The sequence below is a fragment of the Gossypium hirsutum genome, chromosome A07, assembly GCF_007990345.1.
Source record: "Gossypium hirsutum isolate 1008001.06 chromosome A07, Gossypium_hirsutum_v2.1, whole genome shotgun sequence".
Lineage (NCBI taxonomy): Eukaryota > Viridiplantae > Streptophyta > Magnoliopsida > Malvales > Malvaceae > Gossypium > Gossypium hirsutum.
Window position 1 is genome coordinate 17,612,340 of NC_053430.1, and position 13,327 is coordinate 17,625,666.

The 13,327-nt window shown below is 35.7% G+C and overlaps 2 protein-coding genes across 3 annotated transcripts; one reads left to right on the forward strand and one right to left on the reverse strand.

Moving 5' to 3' along the window:
* The first annotated feature begins 4,624 nt into the window (after nucleotides 1-4,624).
* On the forward strand, nucleotides 4,625-11,483 carry LOC107942403 (pumilio homolog 2). Of its 2 annotated transcripts, none has more exons than XR_005930435.1 (9): nucleotides 4,625-5,806; nucleotides 6,670-8,168; nucleotides 8,251-8,392; nucleotides 8,484-8,591; nucleotides 9,159-9,371; nucleotides 9,487-9,597; nucleotides 9,820-10,014; nucleotides 10,123-10,314; nucleotides 10,505-10,679. XR_005930435.1 is itself a non-coding variant. In XM_041117684.1 (9 exons), the coding sequence occupies exons 1-9, from the start codon at nucleotides 5,159-5,161 to the stop codon at nucleotides 11,046-11,048; spliced, it is 3,129 nt and encodes a 1,042-aa protein (XP_040973618.1). In that variant the 5' UTR covers nucleotides 4,625-5,158; the 3' UTR covers nucleotides 11,049-11,483. The 2 variants fall into 2 exon arrangements, 1 of the variants encoding a protein (XP_040973618.1); XM_041117684.1 differs by lacking the exon at nucleotides 10,123-10,314 and adding an exon at nucleotides 11,011-11,483.
* Nucleotides 11,484-11,626: 143 nt separating this feature from the next.
* On the reverse strand, nucleotides 11,627-12,819 carry LOC107942402 (uncharacterized). Its single transcript, XM_016876065.2, has 2 exons — nucleotides 12,109-12,819; nucleotides 11,627-12,007 (listed from the first exon to the last, which is right to left on the reverse strand). The coding sequence occupies exons 1-2, from the start codon at nucleotides 12,448-12,450 to the stop codon at nucleotides 11,831-11,833; spliced, it is 519 nt and encodes a 172-aa protein (XP_016731554.1). The 5' UTR covers nucleotides 12,451-12,819; the 3' UTR covers nucleotides 11,627-11,830.
* Nucleotides 12,820-13,327: the final 508 nt, after the last annotated feature.

The window sequence follows — 13,327 nt, forward strand, 5'->3', positions numbered from 1 at the left end:
AAAAAATGATTGAATTGATGGTTTGTTCACTCTTGATTATCCTAGAAAAATTAATAACATGAAATTAAAAAAAAAAGCAAGTATATTTAATAGGCATAATGATTTTTTGCCCTCCAACTAAAAAAAAAAAGAAGTCATTTTAGCTCTCTATTTAAAATTGTGTCTCTTTTAGTCTTTAAACTTGTGTTTTTTTGTCAAATCACCTTAAAATAGATGAAAAATTAATATTTGTTATATTTACAGACGTAACATACACATAAATTACTACGTAGATGACATATCAATATTGAATTATGCCTATAAACAAGGGTTAACAACAAATTAATTAATTATGTTTACTTAAAATTAATGTTTGATGACCGAAATTTTAAATTTATCATATGATAACAAATATTATCAATTTGTTAATGCTGTTTACGGTGACATGTTAATATCATTAATTTAAGTCAGATATAGTTCTTGTATTTTTATTTTTTTTAGCAGCGTTCATTTCTTTATTATCCTTCTCTTCTTCTTCTCCCTTTCTTTTTCTCCAGAACCATTTAGCAGTGGGAAGACGATAAACAACAGCATGCTTTGATACGAAAAAAAGAAAGCAGGACAGCTTTGATTCCAATTTAACTCTCCCTTAGCTTGCCAGGGTGATGCATAAGAGTAGGAGAAATTTAAAGTAACAACAAAGTGCTTGTCCAGGAATGGTCGTAGCAGAATATACAAAGGAATCTTATCTCAATTTACAAATCTAAACCAAGTAAGCCGATGGAGCAATGAATTTAGATCAAAAGGTAAGTGCAAGATATTAAAATATGGAAATCAAAGACATAAAAACCCAAGCAAAAAAGTAGCAACTTTGGTGGCTGCAACTCATAGATGGCTTGGCTGGTAAACAAAGAAAGAAATCATACCTTGTTGTTGATTTTGCAAAATGCTGGATTAGAGGAGCTGACCTGCATGTAATTTGAATCTTCATGTTGGGAATAGGAAGAAATGAAAGTAACAGTGGAGAAAATTAAAAAAACAGGAACATTACCCAAATCGACTACATAGTCATTTCATATGCCAAAGAGAGAGGTGTAAAAAAGGAAAATTGAATGACCAAAACATAAATTTAAGAAAATAGGAGTGACTAAACTTGGAATTTAGTGGGATTTCCCAAGACGGGCATAAAAAGTAGATACTAAGATCAGCACCGTACATGTGGTGGAATATTTATAGGTAAGGTGTTGTACTTTTTTGTCAGATAAACGGAAGAGATAATCTAAAATAAGCTTTACGCATCACGTGCTTAGCCATTAGCATTAAAAGCAAGAGATGATGGATGTGCACGTGATATTTCTCTTTTCCTCTCTAAATAGGTTTTCTTTTCTTCACTTTTGGGTTCTCTCTCAAACAAACTTAGGGTGGGTTTCGATGGGCGATTAGGTGCGGTGCGGTGCGTTTAGCTTACTTTTTGTCTCACGCTACAGTATCGCTACAGTATCTAATCTCACCGCCACCGCTATTTTTACACTAACCGCAGGTAAACGCACCGCCCATCCAAACTCACCCTTAAGCCTTAAGCTTTTCAAACGAAATTTTGCCATTTTAGGATTTAATTTTCATGATCCAAAATCTAAATGTTTTGTTATGTTTAAATTCAAACCAGTCCTACATTACCTCATACCAACATTTAAATAATATAAGATAATATAAGATTTTTAATTTTCAAATAACTCCAAGAATACGAATAGATATAATTATAATTAAATGGGGATTAGTAAATACATTTTTAATTTGGGGTCTCACACAAAAAGAATATGATTTGATTGAAAATGTAGTTAAAAGAAAGTTTCAATCACGTCCACTTAATAGAAAATAAAGTACATCAACATTATTATCAATACAAGAGGATGTAAGTTTAAGCGTGTTGAAATGCGATTATCCTAATGTTTAAGGGTTGGAGTGAGTTATGGGTAGTTCTAGGTATTGTATAAAAAATTAGGGTAAATTCTCCAGTTGGTCACTCAACTTTTAGGCGACTTTCATTTTAGTCATCCAAAAAAATTCTTTCAATTTTGTCACTGTTACTAAAAAAAATTTTCATTTTAATCACTCAATCATCAACTCCATAACAACGTTTGACTTAGCATGCCACATCATGTCCACCTGTTGGTCAAATCCCATTATACTTCTTTTTTTTTACCAAGGTCAAAATTTTGCACCTATCAAATTCTCTTTCATTCTTCTTCCCTAACTTAATTTTATTCAATCCCTGCCACCCTCCCACCACCATTAGCTTCCTTATGATGGCCACCCTCCATCAACCATCCCAACCGATCAAAATGTCATAGCTACACCATTACAAACTCCATTTAAGTTCCCTTGCATCCAAAAGTTTTCTGCCAACACCTCCCTTACTACAGTATCGACTTTTTTTTATCTCCATATTTGTAAATTGATGTAAAAAAACACTTATTCAAAGAAAGAAAAATGTCACATTAGCATAGTTTTTCCTACCCACTTCTCTCGAGTCAATTATTCTACTTATTTCAATTGTTACTAGTAATATCAACAGAGTTTGGCAACTCAAAAACTTTACTGCCACCAACATTTTCTAGCTTGTGGGAGGGGAGCTTCACAATATCTACAATGCAACTCATAAGCCAAGTGGTATGGAGCCGAGTTATAACTGACAAGCTTGTATGAAGATGGGACATAGTCTCGGTTACAGTCGACCTAGAACGAATCAGCACCTAGATCAAGGGTCAACTTAATAGGTACTAAAGGTGTAACACCCCTCAACTAAATTGAACTGATACATCACAAGTAAGGAATGTTACATTTGGACACTAAGGCTACTTAACTCAAAAATCAATTTCAAAACTTTGCTTTAACCTAAATAGACTCTTTTATAGTTATTCAACTCATTTCTAGGTTTTTTTTAAAAGTTTGGTTACAAACAAAGACCATTCGAGGCTTATTTAGGTCAAAACAAGGTAACAAAGTCAATTTTGCGACATTAGGAAATGGGTGTTGCAACACCGAGAGCAAATTACTCTAATTACATGTCCAATGTCGCGACACTAAGGACAAATTACCCAAAACATGTTTGAAACATCTAAAACCAAGTCTAAACTATCATCAATCATTCAATAACACTTCTAAACATTTGTAGGACTCAAAATATGTCAAATTATTATTCAAAAACTTCATCTAAGGAAGATTATCCCAAAGAACAATATGATATTAGGCATGCATGACATAGTTTTGGAACCACTTAGTTACTTTACAACAAAAATTCATATGGTTCTAATCCTGTGTACATGCCACTCTATTACCAAATCTAAGTTCCATACATTTCAATCTTTGCTTGATAATGAGATGAGTATGGGGACAGTCACTTCAAAAGATGTCTTCAGAACGATCTTTGCCTACGTACTCAAGAATTCATATATTACATTTAAATTCAATTAGCTAATTCTATGAATAAATAAACATTATTACAATAAATTAAACCAAAGATAAAGTTCATAGTAACAATAAGGTTAATTAACACATTTTCACTTACCATACTTTCATCATTCACTTATTTTTTATATACCACGTACGTTGCCCCTTGTAGACTCGAGTGAACAAGAAAGATATACAGATTGTAGTCACAGAGTACATGAGCACGTAAGTGCTAGATTATTATGACACTAATAGTTTTAGAACACGAGCACCAAAGTGCTAAATTCACAAGCACATTAAAAAATTCCTAATGGCATGCCATCTATATCCCACAAATTCAAAACTTGTCTACAAGGGCTTTAACATAATTATAAGATCAATATTCATCACAAGCACAATTAAGTTTCATAATTTCATAGTCACACATAACTTTTTAGTATTTTACAATTTAGTCCTTTTCTCTACATATTTAATCACATCAACAATAACCATAATCATTTACTACTTTCTTAAATTATTCACACATTTATTCAGATACAAGTACCTAAATTCATGACATTAACATGTTCATTAATTTATTATTTTAAAAAATCTTATTAGGTAAGAAAGGATTTTAACACTTGGGTGATTAAAATGAAAATTTTATTTAACAACAGTGATGAAAATGTAATGATTTTTTTGGGTGATTAAAATGAAAGAATCCTAAAAGTTGGCTGACTCACCTAAAAAAATTAATGGTATTAACAATTAAACTTATATATTTAAATTCGAAAAGTAAATAATTTAATTTTTTGAAATAAAAGAGGACTAAATTTCAAATGTATGAAAAGTGGAAAGGGTTGAAGGTAATATTTATAACTTCAGAAAAAGACGATATTAATTTTACAAATAAAAAACATAAAATCCAATGTGAATTTTTGGTTTTGGTTGAAAGCATATTCCAAAGTGAAAAAAATGGAAGTAACCAAAAGGGGTAGTTCAGTTATTTGGGTAGATTTACCTGTACAGTACTTGCTTTGTTTTTACTCAGACAATGTCTTAAGGAGACTTAAAGAAGCATCGATCTAACGGGCTGATGTGTCAGTTCACTTTCCTTTGAGGTAAACAAACATCATTATCTTCTTTTTTTTCTTCATCAATCGCACTTAATTACTGGCCCTTAATAGCCTATTATTTCCCCCAATAAAGTTAAATAACCAAAATAACAAAAAAAGAATTTTTCCCATTTTCTCTTTTAGTTTCTCATTGTATTTAACCCCGGCATGTCCCTTAATGGCAACAAAACCCTAAAAAGGGTTCTTGTAAGAGCCAATCGCCGCCGGATTTTATCTCAGCCGTTAACTCTTTTTTCCTTTTACATATATAAGCTTTTTTTTTTTTACTCTCTTCAACCTTTCTCCTTTTCCTAGCTATTGACCTGTATCTTTAGCTCTTAATTTTTCTTTTTGCTGTTGCTGATATCAAACTTGAAGGATTTTTAAATTGGGCTACTTTTTAATTTTGTTATCTTCGTTTTGATAATCTTAAGGAGATGGGTGATTAAAGTTTTGATCTTTGAGACCCTTTAGGTAGCTTAAAGTTAGCATCTTTGAAGTTTGTAAATATGGATTTAGGTGTAGTTGTCTAGAAAAGTTTTGGAAATCTTGGGTTTGGAGTCTGGTTATTGGCTTTGGGTAGTGATCATTTTGGGAGTTCCGGTATATGTAATTATCAGTTATTGTATTTAAGGATGTTATCCGAACTGGGCAGGAGACCGATGATACAAAATAGTGAAGGATCATTTGGGGATGGTTTGGAGGAGATAGACCTTTTGCTCCGTGAACAGCGTTGTAGGCAAGACGCTGATGATCTCGAACGTGAGCTAAACTTGTACAGAAGTGGCTCTGCGCCTCCTACCGTAGACGGCTCACTGAGTGCAGTTGGCGGGTTGTTTGGGGGAGGAGCTGCTGCTGCTGCTGGTAGTGGGGCTACCCCCTTTTCAGCTTTTCATGGGATAAAAAATGGAAATGGGTTTGCGTCGGAGGAAGAGCTTAGGTCTGATCCATCATATCATTCATACTATTACTCAAATGTGAATCTCAACCCGAGGCTTCCACCCCCTTTGCTTTCCAAGGAGGATTGGAAGTATGCACAGAGGTTGAAAGGAGGGAATTCAGTCATAGGTGGGGTTGGAGATAAGAGAAAAATGAATAGGGTTGATAATGGTAGTAGTAGGTCGATGTTTTCGATGCCACCAGGGTTTGATTCAAGGAAACAAGAGATTGAAGTAGAGGCAGAGAAGGGTCGTAGCTCAGCGGAGTGGGGTGGCAATGGACTGATTGGTATATCTGGTATCGGACTTGGAAGCAAACAGAAAAGCCTTGCTGAAATTTTTCAGGTGATTACCAGTTGTTTAATATTTGTACATAAACTCCATTCGTTCTGAGGTTTATTATTTTTGTATGGTCTCTGCCTTTTGTTGCTGATAACAAGTTGCTTGTCCTAGGGTTCTTGCTTTATGGATTATTTATCGTTACCTTTTTTCACTTCATTTTTATGTTTTGACGTGTACCTGTGCTTTGGAGTTATAAGTAGAGGTTCTTTCTCATCCTTCACATACAATAATGATATACGTATAAGGGAACTCTGTTATCAGTAAACTATCTCGCAGTTTGCTGTGTATCTCTTAAGTCGGACGAATTTGTAGCCTTACTTTCACTTCCCTAATTTAAGTGCTGTTTTGAAAATTATCATGTTTATAGTTGATAACTGTTGTGTTTGTGCAACATTTCTTTCCCCATTAGCATGCCTTCTTTAAGAATGTCTAAATTCCAGTTATTTGAGCTTTTTGTAGTCAATGTCGTTACTCTTATAGTATCTTGGGTCCATTCTTTTGGATTCTATGGTTAGCATTCATCTTTGAGTTGTCTCAAGATTTGTACTTTGTATGTACTCGCAACATGACCCTATATATGATTGATACAATTATTTGCTATTTTTTTGATTTCCGAGGTAGTAATAGTAAGAAACTAGTAGGCAAATATGTGATCAATTTGTTTTCTATTTACAGCTAGCTTGTTTACAGCATATGGTAAGATTCAAAATGAGATTCAAAATCTTGCTTATTTACATTATCAACTTTTCTTCTTTCCTCAACTTCCTTTGTAACTATCACACAAAGTTGTTCTTGTTCAAATATCAAAAACTTCTGGGACTAGGCCTTTTTTTGTTTCAGTGATTTGATATTTAGTATTTTTTCAGGATGATTTGGGACACACTGCTCCAGTCGCAAGGATACCATCACGTCCTGCCAGCCGTAATGCTTTTGATGAGAACTTTGAGAATGGAGGTTCTGCTGAGCTGACTTCTTCAGATACTTTACGGTCAAGTGTGAGTCTTCAAGGATCATCTGCAGTCCATAACATTGGGCCACCTACTTCATACACTTATGCTGATGCTGTAGGGGCTTCCTTGTCTAGGAGTACTACTCCTGATCCCCAACTTGTTGCTAGGGCTCCTAGTCCTTGTCTTACACCAATTGGAGGAGGCAGAGTTGGTAACTCGGACAAAAGAAGCATAAATAGTCCAAGCACATTTGGGGGTATCACATCTGGTCTCAATGAGTCTGGTGATCTGGTAGCTGCTATGTCTGGCATGAATCTGTCATCTAATGGTGTGATTGATGAAGATAACCAATTACCGTCACAGATTGAACAAGATGTTGAAAACCATCAGAATTATTTATTTGGCCTTCAAGATGGTCAGAGTCATATCAAACAGCAGGCGTACTTGAAGACATCTGAATCTGGCCATTTACATATGCCTTCAGCTAACGGTAATGGGGTCAGATCAGAACTCAAAAACCCATCCTTGCTATCTGATAGGCAAGCTCAGCTCCAGAAATCTGCCCTTCCCTCTAACAATTCTTACTTGAAAGGATCACCTACTTCCACACTCAATGGTGGAGGCAGTTTACCTGCTCGGTATCAGCATAATGTGTTAAGTGGTTACTCTCTAAATCCTGCTTTAGCTTCTGTGATGGCTAGCCAACCTGGAACTGGCAATCTGCCTCCACTGTTTGAAAGTGTTGCTGCTTCGTCAGCTATTGCTGTCCCCGGAATGGACTCCAGAGTGCTTGGAAGAGGTTTGGGGTCTGGACAAAGCAATTCAAATGCTGCTTCCGAGTTGCATACTTTTGGTAGAGGTGGAAGCCAAATAGCGGGGAATGCTCTGCAGGCGTCTTTGATTGATCCTATGTATCTTCAGTATCTGAGGACTTCTGATTACACTGCAGCGCAGCTTGCAGCTCTTAATGATCCCTCCATGGATAGGAACTTCCTGGGTAATTCATACATGAACTTGCTTGAGCTTCAAAAAGCTTATCTTGGAACTCTGCTATCACCTCAGAAATCTCCTTATGGTGTTCCCTTAGGTGCTAAATCTGGTAGTTCTAATATTCATGGTTTTTATGGAAGCCCCACTTTTGGAGCTGGCATGTCGTATCCAGGAAGCCCCTTAGCAAGTCCTGTTATTCCCAATTCTCCAGTTGGACCTGGTAGTCCTATGAGACATAGTGACCTGAATATGTGTTTTCCTTCCGGGATGAGGAATCTAGCTGGGGGTGTCATGGGACCCTGGCATTTCGATGCAGGATGTAACATGGATGAAAGCTTTGCTTCCTCCCTACTTGAAGAGTTTAAAAGCAATAAAACAAAGTGTTTTGAACTTTTGGAAATTGCTGGTCATGTTGTTGAGTTCAGGTATGCTCCCATCTTAAATCTTAAATAATTTTTTATGTTGTAATTCTGTCATCCTGACATTTCTATGCTTTTTTGCGTGCAGCGCGGATCAGTATGGCAGCCGATTTATTCAGCAAAAGCTTGAAACTGCTACCACGGAAGAGAAAAATATGGTTTATGAGGAGATCATGCCTCAAGCTCTTGCTTTGATGACTGATGTCTTTGGTAATTATGTCATTCAAAAGGTAAATGCCTTATAATTTGTTGCATGCCTGCTTCATTGTATAAGTCTATGGTTTATTTTATTTACCATATAAAATCTGCATCTGCCTACAGTTTTTCGAACATGGACTTCCAGCTCAGAGAAGAGAACTTGCTGACAAGCTTTTTGGCCATGTTTTAACACTAAGTCTTCAAATGTATGGTTGTCGGGTGATCCAGAAGGTATCAGTAAATGGTTTATTTTCTTCTAGAGTTTATTTCTTGTGTCTGTGTGTCTGTTTTGTGCTTATAATCGGAGTTTTATATTGAAGAACTTCTCTTGTTGATTCTTTTCACTTATAAAACTCTTCCTCATAATAATTTTATGGTTTCTTGACAGTTATGAGTTACGTTCTAAATCGAGATGTGCAAAAATATTGATTTAGTGAAAAGGTGTCACTACTGTGGTTGAGTTTGAAATTTCATTTCATATAAGTCCTTGTTTATGCTTATGTTCTAAATACTGAATATGTGCTATATATGCTTCAATCGTGTTAATAGAGCTTTATTTTTCATCTCCTTATCTTGCTTTCTATATTGATTTCATTAAGTGAACGAGTGTCCTTGTTTATGTTTATTTTGTAAATATGTTCTATATATGCTTCATTCACTTATTTTTTCATCGCCTTATCTTGCTTTCTATATAGATTTCGTAAAAGTACTTATGCTTTTTGATCCTAATCTCAATGGTTACTTGATGAATGCTGCCCTGCATTCTGATAATAATTTATGCTTTCTTTAACACTCAAGGCTATAGAAGTTGTTGATACGGATCAGAAGATTAAAATGGTTCGAGAGCTTGATGGTAGTGTTATGCGTTGTGTACGTGATCAGAATGGCAACCATGTCATCCAGAAGTGTATTGAATGTGTTTCTGAGGAGCACATTCAATTTATAGTTACAACGTTTTTTGATCAAGTTGTGACCCTTTCCACTCATCCATATGGGTGCCGAGTGATACAGGTTTGGAACTACTTTCATTTAAATTTTTTTGCTGCTGATCTTTTGACCTTTGCAATAGTTCTATGTTAAGAACGACCAATGTGTGTCCTATATTAAAATTCTTTCGACACTGCAGAGGATACTGGAGCACTGCAAGAACCCAAAAACACAGAATAAGGTTATGGATGAGATTTTAGGATCTGTTAGCATGTTGGCACAAGACCAGTATGGCAATTATGTTGTCCAGGTTTGTCATTCTTTTCTGGCAGCTTATAGTTCCTATGTTATAGGGTGTATTGGGACCAAAATAATTAACCAAATCTACTCGAGGGTCTTCAATCTTTTTGCCATGCATAACATGCTGTCCAAAATTTTCTGTCTTTGAAAGGTGTTCAGTTTTATGATTAGGCATCTCTATTGTATTTTGCTTGATTGATTCAAGAACTGACCCCATTGATTCACTTGACAGCATGTGCTAGAGCATGGAAAGCCTCATGAGCGTTCAATTATAATAAAGGAGTTAGCTGGAAAGATTGTCCAGATGAGTCAGCAGAAGTTTGCCTCTAATGTGGTTGAGAAGTGCTTAACTTTTGGTGGTCCTGCTGAACGACTGTTATTGGTGAATGAAATGCTTGGTTCTACTGATGAGAATGAGCCTCTACAGGTTTGTACATGTTTTGTGCTGATATTTTTCTTAGATATTTTTCTTATTTGAGTTGTGTTTGGAAACAATTGTCAAAATAACTTTGCCTGGCTTTTTAAATCATTGAAGAAAAGCCATGAACTATGGCTGCCTTCGGTTGTGCCTGGTTTGGCTGATTATGGTGATCTTCCTTCTTGGTGAGAATCATTTTGTACCATGAGTATCTCTTGCTTGGATGATCAACTTCCATTCACGGTCGGAAATGCTGCTAAAGTTTATGGGAACTCAAACTTTCGACAGGAATGCTGCTAAAAGTTTACGGTGATTGTAAAATTTGTGTCGCACTAATGTATCTGGATGTTATGATACAAGATTGTGATCCAATGGAGTTCTTAAATGTTGTTGCATGTTGCTCAGGATTCAGCTTTTTGGTCAATTTTCTCTAAAAAGAGTTTCTGTAAATTTCTTGTCATTCAGAGTCTGTTTACTGACAGTTGTTAGTCTATCCCAGGCAATGATGAAAGATCAGTTTGCAAACTATGTGGTACAGAAAGTACTCGAGACTTGTGATGACCAGCAACGTGAGCTGATCCTTTCTCGAATTAAGGTCCATTTAAATGCATTGAAGAAGTACACTTACGGAAAGCATATTGTTGCGCGTGTAGAGAAACTTGTTGCTGCTGGGGGTACTAATTCTTCCTAGTCTTTATCAGTTTATTATTTTAAATTTACTTGTCTGTTCTTGTACTGTGCAAATGAGTGTTTTTAATCTCTGTTTGCTACCGCATGCTTTGGATCTCTTTGGCTGAAGGTTCCTTTTAAGTTCTTTCGACTCTGCCGGACTTCCTGCGTAAATGATTGGTTGTGGTCATAAGAAACCATAAGAGTTGTGCTGTGCAGTTGTATGACATGCTTATATTAGTAGATATAGAACTATAATACCAAAAACCATCTTTTTTTTATCAATTTGAATTTGGTAGCCAACACTTCTAACACGTGATTTAAATTCCTTTTCAGAAAGGAGAATTGCCGTGCAGTCTCCACGCCCTGCTTAGTCGGTCTAGGAAAGAATGTATTTGCAGTTGTACAGCTAACAGAAGCTTATATGAGCTTGCCCATCTTCCTTTTCGTATGGTATCTAGAGCTATGGTTCAAGTTTGAGTTTTAGACAGTTAAGAGATATATGGAAATAAAATTGTTGATTGTACTCGGAACTGTACATTGTGTAGCTTTAAGGGTTTTATACATAGAATCGAGTATCGAGCAAAGCCGAGGTTTGAGCTGTTGAAGACATACAACTGATGTTGATGCCCCTGCAGAAGAGTCGAAATGATTGATACAAGTTTTAAGGGTGTAAAAAGAATTTTAAAGGGCTGAGGTAGTTTTAGCTTAATATGAATTTATAAAGGGACTGTACAAAGTCAAAACGTTGTTGGCATGTTAAGATCTGTTGATGTTTTTAGTTGAGGCCACACTTTTTCCCCCTGCAACGTATGCTTAATTATACGTTTTTCTATCAACTTACTTTATGTTTATACAACCTTAGTTGCTTTAACAAAAGAGGTAATAATAATTGCATGAATCAACTGCATTGAATGGTGCATTGCAAAGATGTATTTGATTTTGAACGAGCTGCAAGCAAAAGGATGAGTTTCTTCCATATGAATCCATTCAGTAGAATAAACTCACAGAGCAAGAGAAGACGAGCAAAAAGAGAGAAAAAAAAAGGAACACCAACACAATTTTGTCCGAACAAAGTCTCCATGAAAAAAGAAGCAAAATTTTAGAAGTTTAAGTTTAGGATGAAAATGTAAACTCAGCAAGGGAAATTTGTGGTCTAAATATCATCGTCATCATCTTCATCAAGCTTTTGACCAAATCCCCTAGGCCCAGCTCTGGCTCTTACATTCTTCTTCTTCTTCTTCTTTCCAGACTTGTTTCTGGCAGCCTCTTCTTTTTCGAACTTCTCTCTCTCTCTCTTCCCCAAGAAGTCCTGCACTGCTATGTATATAACCTGGAACCCAATTCAAAGCACTTCAGTTCAGAGACAACCCATGGTTCAAAATCATAAATATAAGTCAAATTAGGGGGGAAGAACAAGAGCAGCAAAATTACCCCAATGGTGAGAATAGAAAGAGCAACAAAGGCAACAAAGAGGAGAGCCTGTATAACTGTTGCCACACCTTCATCACCCGTAGATGACACTATTTGCTGCGAGTTGTCAAGTGGGGTGGAATCTGATGGCAGAACCTCTTCGGGAGTGGCCAACGTTATCCAAAGTTTGCGGCCTTTCTTCTGATGGGAATTTGTGTGAAAAAGGGTGGGTTTTGTTGATAAGGAGAGAGAAGAAGGGAAGAGTAAAGATGAACTTTGGGTGTTTACAGATGTTGACTTGGAAATGGAAGGTAAGGAAGGTAGGTTAGGTAGAGATATGGGCACGCTGGAAATGGAAGCCATAGTTCATTAGCACTAGCAAGCAACCACTGCTTTCTTCTTCTCCTTCCTTCCTAGCTCGCTCGATTCCACCGTGGCTAAAGGGTGCCTGCCTGCTTGCCACTGGGTTTAGAGATAAATGGCAGTATTCGTAGTTTCATGATAATTCAAAGACACTTGGGCTGACAGTGATTTCGGACTTCAGTTTCAGTCTTGGGCTTGTCTATCTTTAAAAGGAAAATTAACATGCTCTCAACTCTTTGAAAATTAGAAATTTACTTCCTCTGCTTTTGTTTCTTAGATATTAGTCCCCTTACTTGTTGGATTTAAATATTAAAGTCCAATTGATGTTATCATTAGTGAACTTTATTTAAGTTTGAATGCACTGTATTTTAATATTTAGAGGTCTGGTTTAAAATTTTAAGTCCAAATTGTTATTTAACAAGGTTATCAATTAGACTTAATTTTGAGTTAAAAAAAATTGAAGTTAGAGTCGAAGAGTAGAGACTGGTGTATAATTGGAAAAAAAAATTAATAGAATTTATTGATAAGTTATGCTATTATTTCATGCTTTATTTTCCAAAATAATACTAAATAAATAAATATTTATCTAAATAATATAAGATTTTTTTTTTACAAAAATAATATGAAAAATGAAAATTGGATCCAAAATCGACTTGACAACTATCGATTTGGGGTTGAAACCTATATGGGAGGAATGTCGAATTTAGTGGTGCCTCGATTCACCAAATCAGCAGTAGCCAAATTGCCTCAAAAAAATACCTTCAACCTAGATCACCTTTTAAAACCTTAAAACCTTAGCTTGGACGAGCATATGATATTATTTCATCTTACAATGTTTCATCGGGTAAAATTATAAGATAAGAAAATTTTGATGCTA